This window comes from Trichosurus vulpecula, chromosome 5, assembly GCF_011100635.1.
Source record: "Trichosurus vulpecula isolate mTriVul1 chromosome 5, mTriVul1.pri, whole genome shotgun sequence".
Taxonomy (NCBI): Eukaryota; Metazoa; Chordata; class Mammalia; order Diprotodontia; family Phalangeridae; genus Trichosurus; species Trichosurus vulpecula.
The window spans coordinates 64,320,233-64,342,837 of record NC_050577.1 but is presented as its reverse complement, the minus strand read 5'-3'; the positions used below and the strand labels follow the sequence as shown (position 1 = coordinate 64,342,837).

At 40.8% G+C, this 22,605-nt stretch overlaps 1 protein-coding gene and 1 pseudogene across 8 annotated transcripts in view; one reads left to right on the top strand and one right to left on the bottom strand.

The window, feature by feature from the left end:
• Positions 1 to 3,983: 3,983 nt before the first annotated feature.
• KIAA1217 (KIAA1217 ortholog) overlaps positions 3,984 to 22,605 on the bottom strand; it is a 392,388-nt gene continuing 373,766 nt past the window's right edge. For 4 of the 8 annotated variants that reach the window (XM_036761523.1, XM_036761527.1, XM_036761526.1 and 1 more), the window contains 8 exons: positions 20,402 to 20,585; positions 14,399 to 14,562; positions 13,103 to 13,264; positions 10,120 to 10,239; positions 7,687 to 7,764; positions 5,957 to 7,576; positions 5,341 to 5,463; positions 3,984 to 4,651 (listed from right to left, as the gene is read on the bottom strand). In XM_036761523.1, coding sequence (XP_036617418.1) covers positions 4,157 to 4,651; positions 5,341 to 5,463; positions 5,957 to 7,576; positions 7,687 to 7,764; positions 10,120 to 10,239; positions 13,103 to 13,264; positions 14,399 to 14,562; positions 20,402 to 20,585 — 2,946 coding nt within the window. In that variant the 3' untranslated portion in view covers positions 3,984 to 4,156. The remainder of the gene's footprint in view (positions 4,652 to 5,340; positions 5,464 to 5,956; positions 7,577 to 7,686; positions 7,765 to 10,119; positions 10,240 to 13,102; positions 13,265 to 14,398; positions 14,563 to 20,401; positions 20,586 to 22,605) is intronic. The other 4 variants (XM_036761525.1, XM_036761524.1, XM_036761529.1 and 1 more) reach the window with 4 other exon arrangements.
• LOC118850052 lies at positions 16,765 to 17,870 on the top strand (annotated as a pseudogene).

Here is a 22,605-nt window from a genome sequence, read left to right as displayed (position 1 = left end):
TAACTTTGTATCTGCTGGCTGTGTTTTATGGAAACCTTTATTTGAGCATAATACTAATTTATAAAGTGCTTTAAGGATTTGATCTCCTGTGATACAACGTAAGTCCTCTGAAGAATTGTTTTGAGGTTGTTTTTTATTCCCAACAGGGCAGCTAGGTGGCACAGTGGGTAGAGCACCCCGCCTGAAGTCGGGAAGACCCGAGTTCAAATGCAGCCTGAGACATCGTCATAGTGACCCTAAGGAAGATGCTTAAACTTGTTTGCCTCAGTTTCATCATCTGTAAAATGAGCTGGGGGTAGGTAGAGATGGTGCAGTGAATACAGCACTGGGTCTGGAGTCAGGAAGACCAGAATTCAAATACAGCCTGTGTGACCTGGACATGTCACTTAACCCTGTTTGCCTCAGTTTCCTCATCTGCAAAATTATCTGGAGAAGGAAATGGCAAACTACTCCAGTATCTTTGCCAAGAAAATCCCAAATGGAGTCATGAAGAGTTGGACACAACTGAAAAGACACCGAACAACTACTGTCATGCTGGGTGATTATAGCTTTTCTCCCCCACTCCCAGAAGGTCTCCTGTTCTCTGCCTTGAGTGCAGTTGCTACTGACTGCTTTCTTCCCTTTTTTCTCCACTTTTGGCTAGTCTTTTTTTTTTTTTGGGTCTCCAGTTTTTGGACTTCCAAATTTAAAAAGTCACGCTTTTATGAACATCACCTCACTCCTTTCGTTCCATGTAGTACTTTTTACCAAGCACAGTGTGTAGAGCAGTTTTCTTTCTGGTCCTTAGGTTCTTCTCCTCTGTTCACTTGTGGGAGGATGTTCAGGAGCTGCTCCTTTGACATAAAATATTTTTTTCCCTGTTATATCTTGAGATGATTTTGAATCACTGTGATGATTAGTTACTAAGACTTCTTTTCTGAAGTATAACGTTTTAATAATTAAAGATGTGCAGAGGAGAGAATGTAGCCAGTGCCCACAGCCTCATCACAGACATACTCTATTTTGGGACGCACTGACTTATGTTATTGGGGCCATCTCTGTCACAGGCCAGTGGAGTCTCGATATTTATATATGTTGAAAGAACTTCATCATCTGTACTCTTTTGGAATAGTTTTCCCCATCAACTTTCTGCTTGAGGGCAAGGAAACCAAAGGTCACTAAGTCCAAAGTCAAAAGACCTGACTCTAAGTCACTTTGAGCAAGTCATGACCTCTGACCCTTGGGTTCCTCCTCTATTAAAAGGTGAAGAGAGGCAGGATGAGCAGCCTAGTGGATGGAGAGCTGGGCCTCAGGGTCAGGAAGACCAAGCTCTGACAGATATTCAGGCAAGTCAGTTAACCTCTTAGCTCGCCAGACAACTCCGTCAAACTCAAGTTACAAAGCAGTTGATCATTTTCTTTTGGTAGAGGAAATCTCCCATACCAATGAAATCATCCACCTCCTCTTCCTTCTTCCCTCAGGGTTAATCTCTCCCTAGGTTATTACAGTATGATGAGGATTAAGTGAGGTAATCTATGTGTTTTATGTAAGGAATTTTTCAGAGAAGCAGTAATAATTTCATAATCATGATTACAGCCACTCATATTATAAACATATACTCAAAAAGATAGAGTCTTGCTTAGTTATTCCTCATCAGTGAGCCTACTATTTTGTTTGTTAAATGTGGCTATCAAGGGAGACACCATAGGAAAGTGAAAAGGAGACTTCTGGAGTTAGGGGTCCTAGGATCCAAACCTGCGTCTGATCTTGTATGACCTTGAAGTCACTTAGCTTTCCTGAGGCTTTCTGTAAAATGATTGGGATGAGCTAGACATCTAGCCTTTCTAGCTCTAGAACTGTGATCCACGAGTAGATTGAGTGAATCATTGCTTTGTTTGGTTTTTTAATGCCTTGGAAATAACTGACTCTCACTAAGAATTGATATGCTCTTAGCTAGCATACATTCTTTACCATATTGGAGGTATCAAGATTTGGGAGAAGACTGTGATGAAGGAACCGCTAGTATCCAAACAGAGACATCCTTTATAAAGATTGAGCAAGCTTTATTCAGAGCATATAATGGTGATTATTATAAATTGGTGGAATCATAATATAAACTGTTCTGGCTGGACAGTCCTAGGAGACTGAGCTAGAAAAGGAACATCCTAGACGAAGAGGCTTGGGACTGATAATGACTCTGGTTCCTTCTACCATCATCCTCGAAGAAAAGGTTTGGGAATGGTAATGACGGTGGTTTCAAGATATTTAAGAATCTTTTCTTCTGGCATGGTATTATTGAAGCTAAGGATTTTTGGTGATGAAGAGACTTGGTAAATACTTGTGACACTGCTCTTGTAGGTGACTCATGTTCTCATTCCTTCAGTTCTTATTTCCCTGAAATGAAAGCCTAGAAATAGTGTAATGTTCAGCTACCGTCATCCCCTCCGGGCCAACAATAATTGCTCATTTTTAAAATGGAGAACTCAAAGAAAAATCAGCAATAAAGAAGTTTTATTTTTTTACTTCACTTCTACTGGAGGTCAAAAAAACAGTGACAATATTCCCTCAGGTAAATGAGATTGCGTGCCTTATATCCAGACTTAATTTTCATATGCAAATGCTGATCAGCAGACAGATAAAACTGGTTATTTCACAGACTCTCCACACAGAAGGCGTACTAGATATTAAAATATCACGCTTGCAATGAAGTCATGAGAAATTCATTATAAAATCATTCATGGAGATCTCGCAACTGGGGTCTTGCAAAAAGCACACAAGTCATATGGATGCACCATGGAAGGATGCTAATACCAACAGCCTTGACTATGTGAGAATATGTTTAAACTTGGAACTATCTTCAGTTATGCTTTTTTTTATTATTGGGAAGAAGCATTTAGAGTGATGAAATACAAAAATATAAGCATGCAGCCCTTTTATTTAGTTTTGCAAAGTACTCTGCTGATAGTTCTGTATAATACATTATTGTGTTATACAAATACATTTATTTACAAAAAAAACACTCCAGTTGTGCAAATGAATTTTTTTTTAAATTTATGGATAGTTACCTTCCTGCCCATTCCCTCTATATTTCCAAAGCATGCATAAAAATTAACTTTGGTGTGGGAAAACTACTCTATGTGCTCAGCCACATACAGTATTTTTTTAATAGATCTATATATATATATGTATATATGTACAAAAGTTCATCAGTTTACAGAAAGTACAGAAGTGTACATTTTAAAATCCACAATGCAGTACAGTGTGGGTTACCAGGTCTCAGTCAAAATGAACTCAAAGGAAGGGTTAGATTTTGCAAAGAAAATGATTAGCAAATACCAAATGCAAAAACAAAGAAATCGTTTTTTCTTGGCTTGGCAAATTATTATACATAACCCTAATGGCAGTGCAACAAGTGCGTTAGATTGCCCCCTACACGTGAAGCCTGGTATCTGTGTGGAAGCTCAAGAGTCCAACATACTTCTTTCAAATGTACATTACTATAGTATCAAAATGTTTTGGCAAAAAGATTTTGAAAGGAACCATGAAATTCTGACAAAAATAGAAATCTGTAACAAAGCTAAATAACAGTAAAATAAAAGGAAATATTTTAGTATCAGATTTACAGTTTGTATAGTCACGCTTGGGTATTTCTCTGTTCACTTCTAATTTCCATGATGAAAAATATTGTGTACAAAACAACACACTAAAATTCTGAAGCCATACATGTCTTCCAAGCTTGATACAGGGTTTTTGCCTTTGTTTTTTAAATGCATACACTCCCACCCACTCATACTCTCTCTCTCTCTCTCTCTCTCTCTCTCTCTCTCTCTCACACACACACACACACACACACACACACACACACACACACACACACTGTAACACACACTGTAACACACACTCCTATATGTCTACCATATTCTTTTCTCTTAACACATGCTCACTGTTCTTAACAGGTGCTGAATACAGACAATAAATGCTATGTAATTACAACAGCAACAAAGTTTAAAAAAAAATAACAGCTTTACTCAAATCAGTTAGTTTAGTATTTAGTACATATTTAGCATCGAGCCTCAAACGATACAACGAAATGTTACATTCTCCCGTGAAAACGGTTGTAGCCAACTCATATTCTAACATTAGCCTGGGTAAATTTGCACCAATCAGCATTCAGCCTTTAAGAGGTCTCCTTGGCTGTGGATGGGGTAGATTTGCTTGGATTTCCGTTCTGTGACTTGTAGCTGGTGAAGCTAGGGGTATGGATTGTCCTGATGCTCTTCACACCTTGATTCAGTGAAGTGGGAGAGGCAGGGGAAGGGGGAGAAGAGGAGGAAGAAGGAGGGGATGGTCGGCCATTTGGAGTCTGTATTGAGAATGAGAGATGGTGACCTTTACCTGTGTGAGTAGGGTTCTGAAATTTTAAGGAGCCGTTAGAGACAGAAGGGATGTGGGAAGAAGGGTAAGCAGTGCGACCTGTTTGGGGGCTGAGAAGGTTAGAGGAAGGAATGGATGATTTAGTAGGTGGAATAGGGGGATTGGGAGTATCACCACTAGAAGCGGGCATAGAACTGCTTTTCCCAGAGCTGGGAGAAAAGGCCGGAATCTTAGAAGCAGGTAAGGAAGGGGAAGTAGCCTTCCAGTCCCCACCAGCTTTCTTAGCACTTCCATTAGCCTGCAAATAAAGACGGTGGGAGACAGTTTATCAGAAAGCTAGTAACATGATCAAATCAACAGGGCCTGGCAAATACAACCCTTCTCAGAATAAAAACGAACAGTTCAAGACCTGAGCTAAGGTCTGCAGTGCTGTACTGGACCTGGTAGAAACCCCCAAAGTGCACAAAGAAGAATGTATAGGATGGGAGAAGGAGGAGAAGGAAGGGCTCACGAGAGAAGTCACATCAACCCAACTACCACTGACTACATTGGCCATGCTTCTGGAGTATTACATGAGGATGGAGACGTTGTGATGGAAGGTTAATGCACATCTAAGGCAATGAATTAAAAACATAAGTTAGTACTGACACAACTTGAAAAGGTGGCTGAACAGCAGGCTGGATTGGTTTCCCAAGCTGTTCTGATGAACCGTTACATTCACCAAACAAAAGTCAACTGGTCTGGCACCTCATGTTAACAGCTGAAAATCGGAGTTACAAAGTAGAAGATGGTGGTTTGTTTTTATTACAAGCATGCATAAGCGTGGTGGAAGCTTCACAAGGATCATCTCGTCATGCCCCCAGATCCAGGACGTCTACTCAGACCATATTTTACAGAGAAAACACATTATTTGGTATGAATTGAGTCAGTGACTTCATCTTAACAGCATTAGTGTCCATCCAAAGTTTGGGGTTAGGGTAAAACTACCTGTCGATATTGGCGGGGGTCCTGTAGCTTGGGTTGTTTGCTTGGCTTATCCACACTTCCTTGTCTAGTCTTGGAACTCATGGGGATTGGCATCCGGCTTGTCTGGGGGGTACCACTAGAGCCCTGTGGGAAGAAGCAGTGAGAGAAAAGACAGATGATGAAACCTTTGAGCAAAGGGTCAAAGCAGATCACACCTTGTGCAGACAAGCTTGGTGTCAGAAGCCAGAGACCTACATGCAGGAGAGGCTTAGGAGACAGACATCACCACTGGTGTTAATTTCAAGAATCAAACGAGGAGAAAACTGCAGAACTACTGATCAAATCGAATTTAATGTGGTTATGAGAGCATTCATTTCACACACCAAATTACTGTCCCAGAATCCTTGCACTGCCCATCACCAATCAGCAGCGGGGGGAAAAAAAGATGGAATCGATTAGCTGTTAGACACCTAATTGGGGGGGTTGGAAGGAGGGTGGAAAAGGAATTGTGGACAACAGACAAAAAACAAGCCACCTGAGAAGAAGCGAGTAAATCACAAGACACCTCTCGCCAATGGTGATTATGGCAGATTTAGAAAGCGGTCGGATCTTTTCACGTCTCATTGTACTAAAATACCTTACGTGAGGCTGAAGGTATGGATGTAGGGGGTTCTAGAGTGGCAGAGGTTTCTTCCACTACTACCGGGTTTCTGGGTGAGGACTCTTGAGCTACATGGAATGAATATGTTACAGAGTCTTGATGGGAAGTGCACGAGGTGTCTGCTAACGCTCGGGGGCTCATTTCGCTGATGGTATTTTCAAGTTGCTTAATAGTCTGCTCAAGGCTGTCCAGTGTTTTGTAGGTATTTTTTCGAATCTCATCAGTTCTGGAAGCTGGCTTTAAAATCTCTAGGCTGGGCTGCTCTTGTTTTGTGTTTTTAGGACTTTCTTCAGGTAAAGACCTTGAAATTTCAAATCTCTTAGCTTCTTTGTGTTGTTTTAAAGTACCATCCTCTTCTTCTTCCTCATAAACCACCACCTGCAAGGTTTTCTTTCCTGTCTTGGTTCCTGTCCGGATGGCTTGAGTTAGAGCAGCCAGCTGTTTTTTAGGAAATTTGAATTTAAACTTTTTCTTAGGACTTTCAAATTGGTCCTCTGTAAGATCAGCCTTTTCATCAGAATTTGGAGAATAAGCATGGCTATCCTGGTTCAGCTCTGTCTTGCTCAATTCTGGTCCTCTTGGTATTTTGGTTTCTGCCAAATGTGACTGGGCCCTAAGTAGATCCTCACGGTGCTCTCTGGGTCTTATATCGGTCAACTGATTTGAATCTAGGCTGTTAGCAAAAGTTTGAGAAGAGTTCCTCAGTTCTTCATTTTCCTCTTCTTCCTCCTCAATCTTTTCTTCTGTCATCATCCGTTCTAATTCCTCATCACATTCCTCAAATATAGTCGAGAGTCTTTTATAGGCAGATCGAATGTCCATGGGCTCATCAAAAATGATGATGACTGGTTTCTTATCTAAACAAACCACTGGTTCTTCATTTTCTGTCCCTTCCTGTTGGGAGACCACTTCTTCCTTGGCATCAATATTAACTGTTTGCACATCTCCTCCCTTCCTGCTCACTATGTCATGAACCTCTCCACTTGATAGCACCTGGACAGCTGTTTTAGTAATCATAAAAGCAATGTTGTCAGTGGACGGATTGTCTTCTGTTGGAGAACTTGATACTGCTTCTCCATCCTCACTGATTCCCCCATTAGCATTTTTAGCTCCTTTAGGTCTTAGGACAACTTGGCCATGGTCAAACATGTGTGCTTCTTGGGCTAGAGTTGACTTTGAAGCTCCTGCAAGATTATTATTACGCAACTGGACTGTGTCAGTATGAGTGGCTAGGTTGGATTTATCCAGGTTTTCAAGTTCTTGTTGATTCATCTCTTTTAATTTTCCATAACTCACCTTCTGATTCTCAGTTTTAACCACAGTATATTGTAGTCCTAAGGCTTGAGGCCCTTTGCTTGCTTCATTTTCTGATAAGCCAATTCCAGAGAGACTTGGGCAGACAGGCACATTTTTCTGGGAATAGTCTTTACTGTCTCTAAGCAAACTCCTATTGGAGGCAGCATTTTCCTTCATTAAGTTGCAAGTTTTACTTTCTAATGTCCCTGGTTCATCAGAAACATTATTTTCAGCTTTTCTTTCCCACCTGTCCTTAGGAAGGTTGCTAGCTTTTAGAATCCCTGTAGTAACATCGTACACCTGAGAAGGAGGGGGGAAAACCACACATATTAATCAAAAATGGATTTGCCAAAGGAAAACAGTTAATTATTCTGCTTATATCAAATGAAGCATAGATCATGTAAACTCACCATTCGGGATTCCATTTGGGGGCCATTTTCATATGCAACATCAGATTTCCGTATGTCTTCTTGGAAAAATTCCAAATTCTGGTAGAACAGTGTAGGACAGGTTATTCTATAAAACTACATTTGCCCCGTCCCGCCTCCCCTCCTCAAAACATGGACTAAGCTAGAATATTCCTTTAACAATATATCCAAACCATGCTGGCCAAGCACACGTTTAACACACCAATCAAGAAGCCTACAGCTGTTATCACCAGCATTTGTTTTGTTCTCCAAATTCCAAAAACTCCCTGTTTTGCACAAGATGAAAGTCTCAATTAGCAAAATATTTCATGTATTTCAAATTGTGCAAGAGGAACCAAAGCTTATAAGAGAGAGATGGGGCTACCACATGCAAACGACCAGATAAGTAACTTGCTGCGACTCAGGTCCCGCTGTTAACTTAGCAGAATCTAGAAACTGAGAGGCAGCATCATGTGGTAGAAAGGGAACTGAGCAGGAAGTCAGGAGGCTAAGGCTTTGGTCCTGTGCCACAAATTTAGGTTCCACGACAAATTCTCTAGGGTACCTTTTCGTGTTTGTCCCATTCTAAGGCTACAATGAATTGTCCCACTTCTTTTTATGGAAAGGACTCCCTGTGACAGAATTCATGCATTGAATGGGGAAGAAGTTTTGAGATTAAGAAAATAAACTCAATTCTTTAGTAATTAAGCAACACAATTTAGAACTGATAATTATTATTATTTAAAGAATCATTTCTGCACTACTATCAGTTGAGGTGTGTGGGCCCAAATCAAAAGCCAACACTACCAAAAGGTTAGGTGTGAAATAAAGAAAGATGCTAGGCTATAAAATCTATTTAATGGCACACCTCCTTTATATTCCCAAAAAGTGGGGTGGAGAAACATTTCTCTGAAGGCTAGCTATACACCATGACTTAAAGCTAACATTGAAAGTACAGCCACCATTCAGTTAAGCACAGCTTGTTTGCAATACAATATTATGCTGGCAGAAGCCCTGGCTTTAACACATTTCAGCAGAAGCCCTTGGGTGATTCTGCATAGCTGGTGTTATTGACAGCCTGGCTGAAAGGTAACCGTAAAGAAAAGGCACGGTAGTTACAGTGGGATATGGAACAAAAAGCACAATCATCGATTTGTAGTCAGAGTAATATACAACACGAACACATGTATCACTGAAGAATGAGAGGTAACCCAGGAGAATCCTGAGTCACCTAGAGTAAAGAAGGGAGAGACGATCCCGGGAAGTTCAGGGAGATGCCGCATGAACAAAAGCTGCAGCTCAGGTACAGAGTTAATCACGTGGAAACCCTACAGAAAATGGAGGGCGGATGCCACAGCATTGGGTGCAAGTGACCAACAAATTCAATCACTTCGAAAGCTTTGCTATGCAATATAATGTATGTCCCTTGAAATCCTATATATTTTATTTATTTAAAAACCAGACTGACGAGGTCTATAATATAAAAAAAAAATCCTATCACAGATTCATACTAACACTTTTGCCTTAAAGAAGAGAGACATTTAAATTTATATGCACTCCAGTGGGATGTAAAATCCCTAGGTTCTGTGCCTGGTACATAGCAGGTACTTAATAAAAGCTTATTAATTAATTGACATATAGGCAGCAGTCTCTGTTACATGATAGATAACCAGAGAGATCTCACATGACTATCATTTTTCAAAATAAACTAGGATGCAACCAAATGAACTTAACATTAAAACTAGACTGACTATAACCTTCAGCGATTTAAAAGAAAATTCACTGTCTTATAGTCCATCAGGAATTCACTAGGAACATCAAGTCTTATTATTCTATGGGTATGTAGAAGTCCCCGTTAATGAAGACACATAGGTCCTCTAGGCTAGTATTAACGTGTGTTCTCATATGTATGTGTATGTGGACTGTTCTGGCCTGAATAGAACATATTTAGTCCATTTTATTGACAGTTACCATTTAAAAAAACATCTAAACCAGTTTATATGGGGCTAGTGTCTTTGTTCATTCTGTCTGTGTATGCGTACTGTTCCGGCCTGAATAAGATGTCTTTTAGCCCATTTTATTGCAGGCTGCCATTAGAAAAAAAACGAATCTGAACCAGTTTATATGGGGTAGTTAGAATAGTTCATTAGAACAGAGGCTCGTTATGGGAAGGTACTCTTTCTTTTCAGTGCACAAAGTATCTAATACACTGCAAGTGGGATCCAAGCACACTAACACTGCTTTCCTCCCCACGGTAACCTCAGCCAGCCTTCTTTAAGATAAAGATAAATCATTTCTTCAACTGAGGAACACAGAGAAGAGAAGGAAAGACAGAAGACGCAGAATGACAAACGAGGGAGACCCAGGTTAGTGTCAGAGCAAGGAAGAAGAAGGAAATGTCAAGGCCACGTGGCAGACAGGCTGGCGCCACTTTACCTTCCTTTCCTTGGGTTGTGTAACGGCCCCAGGCCTAGTGTCTTTAACTTGACTGTCAGTTCGGGCCTGCTCAACAGGACTGTTTGAATTTACATCCATAAAGGAGCACTTCTGGAATGCCTAAAGAATTAAAACACTGCAAGTTAACATGTATCGAATCATGACTGACAGGAAAAGGTTGAGGAAAATAGACATATGGTCCAGAAGGCTTGTGAACTCTAAGTCCTGGAGCGGGGATACAGACCTCAGAGCTAGCTGAAGGTCCCATTTGAAATCTATGGTTCAAAGCTAGCTCTGAATTAACTGGATGAGTTCAGTATTGTTTGGGGGAAAAACACACATTGGGCAGGGAAAGTGACCAGATGTGGGTTTCCCTGGTAGGTTATGCAAATGAACAATTAAATTTTAAATATAACTTACAGAGGTACGAATAAAATCTATAAATTAGAAAGAAGGAAAAACATCTATTCTTCACATGAGGAGACACTGTTGCAGGTAGAGTGAGTAGGACATGTGTTCTGAATTGTTTTTCATGTAGACATTTCTCATAGAGCCACAGAATAGAAAAGCTGGACCTTCGATATATCTTCCAATAAGCCTCTCATTTTACACATGATGAAACTAAGGCCTGGAGGTGAGAGAATTAAAAGCCAACTGACCAGTTACCCACTTTTTGCTTGTCTCTGTGGAAATTAGGGTCTCCCCAAATATTAGGTTTCATGAGTCTTGAGATGACAAAAAATTTCTTTCCCAACCAAAATTCTGTTTGTTAACATATATTGAGGAACACACAGCTTCCTTTTGGATTGGGCAAGGCTGTCAACTATTAGATATAGATAATAGTCCAGCACCTGGAGCCCAGTTTCATCTCCGGGATATAACTTATCAGAGAAGCTATTTTGGCTCTTCTAAAAATAGACAGAGGATGACCCATCCTAAAACACATCAATGGGGGCAAACTTAGGTTCCTAGCCCTTATCTTCTGGATGAATGCTTGGTCTACATTTCCAACTGAAAAAACAAAATGGTCCCTGATGTCAAATAGCTGGCTGGGGGAAGGCAACACATACATGTATACAGAAAATTAAAAACAAAATCTATACAAGAGGAAAGGGTAAAGTTCTGGGAAGAAGGTAACTAGCGATTGTGGGAAACTGAATAGATTTCCAATAGGAGGTATCAATTGGGCTTAGCATTGCAGGAAGCCAGGTAGGGGTTCTATAAGGAGGGAGTGAATTTCAGGCACAGGGGACAGCCTATGCAAATGAAAGGAGGTGGAAGGTGGAATGGTGTGAATGGAGAATAGCTTCATTTTGGTGGAATGTAGTATATGTGAAGGAGAACGATACAAAATAAACCTGGAAAGGTAGGCTGGAGTTGGCCCACGAAGGGCTTAAAAAGCCAAACAGAGGAATCCATATTTTAACCTAAAGGCAAGAGGGAGTCGCTGGAGCTTCTTGGGTTGGGGAAGGGCATGGACCTTGTTTGTTTTATAAATCACAAGCTTCAGAAATCTGAGATTTTGGAATTAAGCTCACTAGCTCAAAACTTGGAGGAATCAGATGGGCAGACAGACTCATAGTGTGGCTTCCTACCTTTAGGTGAGGCTATAAAGGAACCCCAAGAGACGAAGCAGATGATAATGGCCCAAACAGCCCCGCTTTTAGCTAAGTCTGAGCAGCTAGCTTTAACAGACTCCCGTTACTATAGCAACCAGGTTACAATCACTGCAGTAAAAAGGAATTGGATGGTTTAAAAGTCCCACACAGCCTAGTGAAAGGCACATGTTCAAAGGAGAATCTTCAAAACCACTTTGGGGTTGGAGATACGGCAAGGCTTCCTTGGAACACAGAGCAGGCTTTTGAGCAGGATGGAAAAACTATCCTAATGAAACACAAAGAGGATCTATAATTCATCAGTGGAGAGGAATGCCTGGTGGGGAGCTAGGTCACTAGCTTAGTACATAAATCCTAGGGATTTGTTTGTGGTTAGGTGACTTAACCAGGGTCACGTGGCCAGTGTCAGAGATGGGATCTGAACCCAGTTCCATCTGATTCCAAGCCCAGAGCTCTTACTGCCTCTATATCCCACTTAAGTATCATTGGTCACAAGGAATACTCCATGCAGTACCTTCTCTCCATGACTGCCTGTCAACGAATGAGCCTAAACACTGTGCAAGTTCACATTACTCATGTGACTATGAAATTGGCATATGATTTGGTGTCCCATCTCTACAGTTTCTGATTTAGTCTCTGTCAATTCTCCATAATAATTGAAAACCATTAAGCAGAGTGAAGTTTTCCAAAGTGAAGTATAGTCAGGTAAAGCAATGTTTCCCAGACAGGGATGGGTATGGCGCCCAACCCAATCCTTAGCTTTCCAGGAAATTTGAAAGGGTAAAAAAATTGCCATCGAGACAGAGCTCAGTATTAATAGATGACCAAATCTATCTTTAACAGATCACATACTTACAGGTCAGTAATTTGAATTGTGTTCAAAGAATTAAACCCTACAACAATAAGAACCAATTATGGATAGTCTAAATAAACAGATTCTATCTTTTGATGATACCATCATACTCTAATAACCAGCTCTTACCAAAAAAAAATGGGTGGTATATTATACCAATTATTTGTTGAGAATGCAGAGAGAGAGAGAGAGAAACAGAGAGAGAGAGAGAGAGAGAGAGAGAGAGAGAGAGAGAGAGAGAGAGAGAGAGAGACAGAGACAGAGGCAGAGAGACAGAGAATGATAATTATCTCTATATGAAATGGGCATAAGAAGCTTTGATAGCCAAGTTCTATGATCCCTGGGGGCCAGAATACCAGGGCCAGCAGACACAGCTGAAGCTCTTCTGTATATTGATTGATGCCTTCAAAAGCCCCTTTTGTCTAAACAAATTCATTCCCTTGGAACCTAGATTCTGAAAAGCGCCAAGAGGATTTTCACCACCAGGCCATTTCAACACGACCCTAACCCGTACCTGTAATTCAGCCATTATTCTGTCTCCTTCTTCTTCCTCCTCATCCTTTGAGGAGGAGACTGCAGCTGGTGGTGGAGGTTGTGACCGGGCTAAACCTTGCTCTTCTTGTGGACCTTTCGTGACCTTGGTGGGTGGTGTCGGTCCGGCATCTTCATTGTTTTCCTACAAGGAAATGACAGCCCCCCCAAGGATTGATTAAATATGGCTCCCAACTGCTGACAAATCGGAAAACAAATGTATGGGGACTGAAATAATCCCTCTGCACACTATGTTTGTTTCCTGGCCCCCAATCCAGTGGGTACAGCTAGTCAACTTGAAATTAGATTGCATTTTTTTTTTATAAACCATCATTTTAATTAGTGTAAATAAAGAATCGTAATAAAAGTTTTAAGTCCTCAATGTTTAAGTACATGCAAAACTGACTCTTTGGGGGATTTTCTTTTGCATTTAACACGAATGATGAACAGGGTGAATTTGAGGTGAAGTAACCTAAGAGGTGAAAGTCTATTTCTCATGTTTCTGCTCAGGCCCTCACAACTGTCTTGACTGATCCTGGTCATCTGGGAAAGGTTTTTTTTTAAAATCTTCTTATGGTGCCTTGGCTATGAAGTGGCTTATGATTTGCATTTTGCATTGTTATACTCAAAGTCAAGTAAGGGTAAGTAAGTTTCATGGTTATAGAGCTGGTCACATAATAGAGAATGCTACTTGTTAAGCAGTGGTGCTTCCTGGCAATCAACTTTAGTGCCCTCTCCATTTCTTTTCTCTTTTTAAAAATGGTCTAGGTCAGGGGTTCTTAACCCTTTTTCTATGCGTCATGACTTCTGTCCCCCTGCCCCTCGCCCCCCTTGGCAGTCTGGTGAAACCAGTGGACCTTTTCCCAGCACAATGTTTTGAAATGCATAAATTAAAATACAGAGGATTACAAAGGAAACCAATTTCTATTGAAAGAGACATGTAACATTTTTGGACATGGTCATGTGGGAATTTGTTTTGCAAGACTATGCATATTTGTTACAAGTTTTCTTTTTTAAAACTGCTCCATGGTAGGAGTGTGGGGATAAAAGAAGAGGGAGGGAGAACAATAAATACTTGTAAAAAAAAAAACAAGGAAAAAATAAAGATGTAATTTTTTTCCTATTCAAGTTCACGGATCCCCCCTTGGATCCCCAGGTCAAAGACCCTGGCTTCTGTGAACGCCAAGTTATGAGCCCCTGTCTTAAGCTAAAACAAAGTCTTATCTGAAGATTTCTTTGCTACCTGAAGATTTATTATCTAGTGCTTAAATTATCCAACCTTAGCGGTTGCATTCTCTTTCCTGATGGTGTAGACCACATCTCCAGATCGTGTGGTGGTCAGCCCAGATCCTGGAAGGTAGCTTCTGCGTGGAGGAGGAGGTGGTGGAGGTGGAGACTTCCCTCCCAGCTTATCTGAATCCTGTTCTGAATTTGGAGATTCTTCTGGAAAAGAGCACATTGTTGTACATGATTACTCTCAAGAGAATGTCTAAAAAGGACTTGTGCCTTCCTCCAACTGCCCCTTGGGCATGACCCTAGGCTGCCTAAAAACTTCTCCATCACCAATCCATCACTAAACCAATTTCTTGCTGTTCAGCAGAGCTTTGAGTTCTGTGGGCCTCATTCTAAAACCAGAATATTCTCTCTGACCTTTGAAGCATTTTCCTCTTTTTAAAATGACCAAACTTTGTGCTCCAGCAGGAGGTTTTCAGGGATGATAAATGAGATGCAAAAATGCTTTTTCATTTTTTCATTCGTTCACCTAGACCAAGCAAAGCAACAGGGTTCAAAAGAGGGGAGTGGTACCCAGAACAAGGGGGACAGAAGTAGAGATTTAGAGTCTAGGAGAAAAGAGAGACAGGCCAACCAGTAGTATAGTGCATAAGGGCACCAGACAAGGCCAGTTCCACTAGAGTAGGCCTGGACATTCTAATCCTAAATCCTTTCTGATCCCCAGCCTTGAGCTCTCTTGTAGCCAGAATGGACTTTGTTTTCTTTGAATGACTCAGCTTGCCTCGTTGAGCTTCCCTGGACGCTGGGGCTTGCTCTTCCGGGGCAGGACCAGAGCTTCCTGTGTGATGAGTCGTGGGGCTGGCTGAGGGGAAGTGTGTTAACGTGGTCTACGCTAGGGGGAAGGGCCAAGTCAAGAACCAATCGGCCCTGGTAGTTCCGGCGGTGCTTGATGATGTCAAAAACTCTATAAGAGGGGAGAGGACAGCTTGAAGATCCTCCTTTCCTTTTCCGGTTGGAGCCAGAGACACCTACAGCCGAAGCTGAGCTGCCGGTAGCAGAGCTGACTAGAGGCTAGTGGGTAATCTTCTTACCGTAGAGGGGAAGCATGTATACGATTTTGCCTTATACTATCTCGCTTCTCTGTGGCCTTTTGGTTACCCTTATAAGGCGGACTTATTGGGCCTGGAAGCTTTTGATGAAAATATCAAAATGGGGACGCTGGTTTGTCGGCTTGTTATTGTGGAGTGTAAATACATGCTTTAGTTCTCCTGCCTTCTGCCTAGAGAATTCCTTATATCCTGCAGTTCCGGACCTTTTAGGCACATATGAGATTCTCTTTGAAATCATAAATTCTGCCTTCCTAATATATCTCTTCAGGCCTTTATGGAAATGTCTGCACACTCCTGAAGGTAGGTATTCTCCTCTGAGAAACCAGATCATGATACCTAGCCCTCTGGATTGTTCAGAGGACTTCCCCTGGAAAATGAGCACTGGGTGAATATTCCGAGCTAAATGCTATTGATCATTGTGTTTCATAGACAATTACTCATTTTCACAAGTGGAGTAGTTATTAGGACTAGGTGTATGGTTTTCTCTTCTTAAAATGAGAGGGGTTTGAAGAGATCATCACGATAATCCTGTAAGGCTCTGGGTTCTACATTTCTATGGCCCATTTTCTTTTTTAACCAGTTCTAGGCAAGGACCTTAGCTAAACTGTCTTCCCTTCTTTATCTCTATCTTGTACCATCCATCTTGGGTACCTTATGAACATATAACACAAATTGCTAACATCTTTTGTGTGAGTTTAGTGCAGTGAGGCTGGTATCCCCCAACTTCAGGCCCCTTAGCAATACAGGGTATCTCAAAGTCTTAGTGCATATTAAAGCTCTAATAACTTTATCACTATAAATGCTACAAACTTACAAAGAAACAATATTTGAAAGGTTAAGTTATTTAAATATCAACTATTTCTCATGAAAATTCAACAGGAACATTTTCTTCAGCTATACATATATCTATTTGATTGTTTTTTGTTGTTGTTTAGGTGTTTCAGTTGCATCTGATTCTTTGTGACCCCATTTTGGGGTTTTTTCTTGGTAAGGACACTGGTGTGGTTCACCATTTCCTTCTCCAGTTCATTTTACAGATGAGAAAACTAAGGCAAACAGGGTTAAGTGACTTGCCCAGGGTCACTCATCTAATAAGTGTCTGAGCCCAGATTTGAACTCAGAAAGAGGAGTCTTCCTGCCTCTGGGCCCAGTACTCTATCCACAGTGCCACCTAGCTGCCCCCAAATAAAGACAAGTTATTCTAAACGAGCCAACTTGGGAACCTTGTAAAAAATTTTCAGCTGGTGTTATCAGTGACTCAAAGGCTTACCTTTGAAATCTTAGCCTTCAGCTCATCCAAAGGATGAGGTTTCAGTGCATGCACAGCAGTTTTGACATGACCCCACTAGAAAGTCTACTGGAGACAGATGGAGTGTCTGAGGTGGCCAAGCACCTTCTACTGATCCATTGGTCTGAGAACGTTATCATCCAGAAAATGTTACGTACACAATGCAAAATCGCAAGGTGCCCCACCTTGTTAAAATTTTAATATTAAAAATTTATGGCCACTGCTGCCACCTAGAAACTGCTGAACCCCCGTCTGTCCGTCCACCACCACCACTCACTCTGGGCATGGAGCATTCTGTCATGGATAAAAATGAGCAGTGCAGAAAGCCAAATCGGCTGACCAGGCTGAGCTATGATGACCTCGCAGGCTACATGAAGTCTGTAATCGAGCAAGGAGCTGAATTATCCAATGAGGAGAAGAATCTTCTCTCTGTTGCTTACAAAAATGTCATAGGGGCCCAGAGGTCATCGTGGAGGATTGTTTCAAGTATTGAGCAAAGGATGGAAGGTGCTGAGAAAAAAAACAGCAGATGGCGTGAGAATAGAGAGAGAAAACTGAGACTGAACTAAGAGATATCTGCAGTGAGGTACTGCCTCTATTGGGTGAGCTCTTGATTCCTAATGCTTCACAAGCAGAAAGCAAAGTTTTCTATTTGAAAATGAAAGGAGACTACTACCATTATTTGGCTGAGGTTGCTGCTGGTGATGACAAGAAAGAAAAAGTGGACCAATCACAATAAGCATATCAAGAAGCATTTAAAATCTGCAAAAAGGAGATTCAACCAACACATCCTATAAGATTGGGTCTGGCCTTGAACTTCTCTGTGTTCTTTTACTAGATCCTGAACTCTCCAGGGAAAGCCTGCTCCCTTGAAAAGACAGCTTTTGATGAAGCCATTGCTAAACTTGGTACATTAAGTGAAGAATCATACAAAGACAGCATGCTAATAATGCAGTTACTAAGAGACAACTTGACATTGTGGACATCAGACACCCAAGGAGATGAAGCTGAAGCAGGAGAAGGAGGGGAGAATTAACCAGCCTTCCAACTTTCGTCTGCCTCATTCTAAAATTTACACAGTAGACCATTTGTCATCCATGCTGTCCCACAAATAGTTTTTGTTTACCATTTATGACAGGTTTATGTTACTTCTATTTGGATTTCTATACTTCCCATGTAGTTTTTGTATTTAATATTAGGGGAGTAGAGCCAGTTAACATTTGAGGAATTATCTGTTTTCATCTGAGGTGGCCAAAATAGAATTTTTATACATGTTTTATATGGTTGGCGTAGTACCTTTGGTACATTGTGATTTCACAAGGCAGTGTTAAAATGGCTTCCATGTCTAAGCAAAGAAAACTGTCTGCATATTGGTCTATCATGGTGGGATAAAGGGATAATTGGTTCCAGCCACAGGTGGAGTTATTGTGGGTACTTTGGGGTTAGAGCACTCATGGCTGTGGTAGAAACAGATGTCCCAAAGATATTACATGTAATTCCATGCATATCTGTGGAATACACAATCTCAACACATACCCCTTTATGATTGCAGCTGCAAAAGTATTCCTGAAGACAAAGTTTTAACCCAGTCAATTTACTCTGGAGAAGGGCAGAAACGGTTCACATTCCATTATTTGTGAAGTTACCTGCTGTTTGCTTTCGTTATTTTTGCAACAGTCATTTTATTTGTATTTAAATGGTTTGGGCAACTTAAGAACAAATGTAAAGTCACTATGTATCAAGCACTGCAGTAAAACAAAAAACCCAAGTATTTAATTTTTTTAGGTTTTTTGCTCTTGTGATTTTTTTGATACTTGCCTAATACCCATGCCTATAAAAATAGTTAACAGGGAAATAACTTGAGATGATAGCTAGCTTTGTGAGAGATGGGTAAAAGTTAGGGAAAGTTAGGTTTCCACAGAAGTTAATTGAGTTCCACAGAATAATTAAGTGTCAGCTTGAACAAAGAAGGAGTAAAAGAGGGTCCCCAGCCAATGGGAACAGAGTTTGTGGTTTTGCAGAAACCTCAGATCCGAGATGTTAGGAAAACTGGCCTAAACTGGCCAGATAATGGTCAGGGTGGAAGAGAAAACTGGGTCAAATGGCTACCACGCATGCTTAATTGGCTACTTGAATATTATCTCACACACCCACAGGGAGGAGTTTTCTACCATTTTTGAACATGGGCCGTATGATGAGGAGGGGGGAACATACCAAGGAGTTTCATGTTGGGGGCATATAGGGAAGACTGTGACCTAGAAGGGAGCAGACCAATCTGTTCTCTGAAGGGAGGTACTGAGCTGATGGTGCGTCAATCTATGTCAGTCTAACAGAATAAAGTTGGTCTCACTCCTGTACACTCCACTCCCCCTTCCTAAAGAAGGATGGAGTCTGCTCCTGGCTAGGAACATTTACCAATTCCTTTGAATTCCTCAACAATGATAAATTGTCCTTGATATCTGAATTTCAGTGTCAAGCATATTTCTAACAGCTTTGTTTAATGTCTTATGAAATTTTCACGAACAATCCAAGCATAATTGTTAAGAACATGTGTATTAAGTTCATGTAAGTGGAATAAAAGTTTTATGAATGGACTTTTCAACTAAAAAAAATCTGCCATTCACAATTCACAAAATTCAGTACGTATAAAATAAATCCAAATGAGGAACATCTCGAATGTTGTCATTTATACTTCTGAAGCTACTAAAGTTTAAGACTGCACTAAGGCTACTGGAACACCATGTATTTTGCATTGATGTTGACAATCTCTGAAAGATTCTGTTTCTCCTTATTTACTCTTAATATTCTTTTAAAAAATTTTTTATTTTTTTCCCATTTACATGTAAAGACAATTTTTAGTATTCATTTTTAAAAAAAATTCTGAGTTCCAAATTTCTCCCTCCCTCCCTAAGACAGCATATATAATCATGCAAAACACATTCCTAATATTCTTTAGGAGACCCAAATGATATCATTTTTAAAAAACAGACCAATTTTTCTCTCAATCTGTTCAGCAAACTGACCAACAGGTCACCCACAAGAACGACATCAAACCCCTAGGAAATCCAACAACAAGATCATTTCTTTTTCCCTTTAATGGGCCCTATTTGGCCAGTAACCCTGAGGGTCTTCCTCTCTCAGTTTTTTTTTTTTTTTTGAGTTTTGATTAAAGGGGCCATCCCTTGATTAACTGCTTAAAGAGGTCTATTCACCGAATGGGCGTTACCTCACTCAAAGTGAGAACCTGAAAAGACCTTAGCCTAAAAAGGCCAGGGTCTCCAAATGCATCCTGGGTCATCTGCAGTCATCCTGGTGAATATCTGGTCACTGACGACCTAGCACAGCCCTCCCTCACTCAAATCAAAGTCAACTCATGTCATCATTTCCCTGACATCATGGTCGTCTTTGAGAATGAAGGACAAATACAACAATGGGTCCTGTACTGGTCCCACTAAGGAGCAGAGACTTTCCTGCCATTACTAGAGCTGATAAATAGGAACAAGCCTCCGAAGGGCATGTAGGAGAACATGCTCTCCCCACACTCCGATAGTATGATGCAAGAAGTTATCTCCCTAGAAATCAAAACCAGATCAAGAAACATTCACGATCTACAGCGTGCAAATGTCAAACTATGGAAATAATCAGATCTCACCTAAAAGTTCTAGCTTGTCCACTGGAGTATCCCCCTTTGGTGAAGGAACAGAAGATGGCGGCATCTCTAGGTTGGGGATGGACTTCATAATATTGGCCTGAGCTTCTTCTAGGAGCTTTTCAAATTCTTTTCCATTATAGTGGTCCAGGTTTTGCCTTTTTTCTTCCCACTTTTTTTCTGCTTTCTGAAGGGAAACAGTAAATTGTTTAGTTACTCATCCTGTGATGTCTGACATTCTATATTTCAGCAAGCCTGATTTGTGGGTGTGGAGGGGGAAGGGAGTTGAACATCTAAGGCAGCATTCTTCTCTGTGCTGGGCACTAGGCAGTTAAAAGAATAAAGAAAAACTGTTTGGATTTCTGTTCCCCTTAGATAGCACTAAAAAGTCAATACTTGACAGTACAGTTTATTTGAATAATCTCATCTGTCACACCTTCTAGAACTAAGCAAGTCACTTTAACCTCTGTTTGCCTCAGTTTCCTCACCTGTAAATTAGGAATAATAATAGTACCTATCTTCCTGGGTTGTTGTGAAGATTAAGTAATATTTGTAAAGAATTTTGCAAATCTTAAAGAGCTGTATAAATGTTGTCTATTATTATTGTGAATGAGCCTTGCTAAAGATCATAATAATCACTATTAGTAATAATAATAAAGGATGGTTAGGGTTTAGTAGCTGAAATGGCATTTCAAATAGAGAAAATGGCACAAGAAAAGCCTTGAAAAGTATGTCTGGAGACTGGCATTTTTGCTATTCAGTTCAATCAGATTGACATGAACACAGATTTCATGATGAGGATTAGATTATAAGGTTGAAAAAGTAGATAAAGCCAGATTCCAGAGTACCCTTGTGCAATAGAAAAGACTCAGCAGATCTGGGTTTGGCTACTTGTTACCTGTGTAACCTTGGATCACTCATCAGTGAAATGGTAAGTGGATAAACCAAATAATCTCTAAGGTCCCTTCCAGCTCAAATTCTAGGATTCTTGGATCCTAAGGAGTCTAAAAGTTATTTCAATCAACCAATGAGAATTTATTAAGTACCTAATGTAGCTGGGTACTCTCCTAGACCCTGGGGATATACAAACGTAAATGAGATGGTCTGAAGTGGAGAGTGATAAGAACAAAAAAGTGCTTCTGGGAGGAAGCCTTCTTTGACCGCAGGATATAGGATGATGGACTGAAGCTGGGAGATCCAAAAGCCACAGAATCCAGTTAGGAGGCTGGCAGCTCAGTGCCAAAATCTACACTAAGGTGGTGATGAGAATAGAAAGGAGAGGTCTGATTTGAGAGAAAAGAAACCATAGGATGTCTTTAAAAATGCGGGGATAGGAGGAAAAGTCAGAAGGTAAGTAGTCAGAGAAACAGGAAGAAAATCAACATAGTGTAATGGCAGAGAAGCCAAGAAAGGAGAGGTGATTATGAAGGAAAGGGACTGGACCTTCACCTTCCGAGGTGAAGAAACTCCCTTTACTAATGCAGTTCAGCACCTTTTCTGTAATTTATAATCTTAGAGAGGTATGAAGAGCATTGACAGTTTAAGTGACTTGCCCAGGGTCACATAGTCCAAATGGGTCAAAGGTAGCATTTGAATTCAGCTCTGCTTGGCTTCAAGGCTACCTCTCTATCCACCATGCCACAGCTGCTTCTTGTCATGAAAGAATAAAAAAAACTTGTGATTGACAGTGTCAAGTGTGCCGTCAAATTGATCATCCTAAAACCTGAATCTGATCAAATCACCCTCTATTCAATAAACTCCAGTGGTTTCCAATTGCCTCTAGAATCAAATCTAAAATCCTGCTTGGCTTGGAAAGCTCTTCATAACCCAGCCCCCTCCTAGCTTTCCAGTCTCCTTATGCCTCATTCCCTTCCACATACTCTTTGATCCAAGAACACAGGCCTCCTGGACCTTCCTTGCACTTGACACCCCATTCCCCAACTCTGACAGTTTTATCTGGCCGTCCCCCAGATCAGACATTTTCTCCCTCCTCATCTCCATCTCTTGGCTTCCTTCAAGTCTTAGCTAAAATCCCATCTTCTACAAGAAGCATTTCCCAAGCTTCCTTCATTTTGATACATTCCTCCCTCTGGGAAAGGGGAGGCAACCCACTATGTCCATTTTTCCTGCATTTATTGTGTTTGTACATAGCTATCTGTATGCTATCTCCACCCTGCTCCCCTCCTGTAGACTGTTAGTTCCATTAG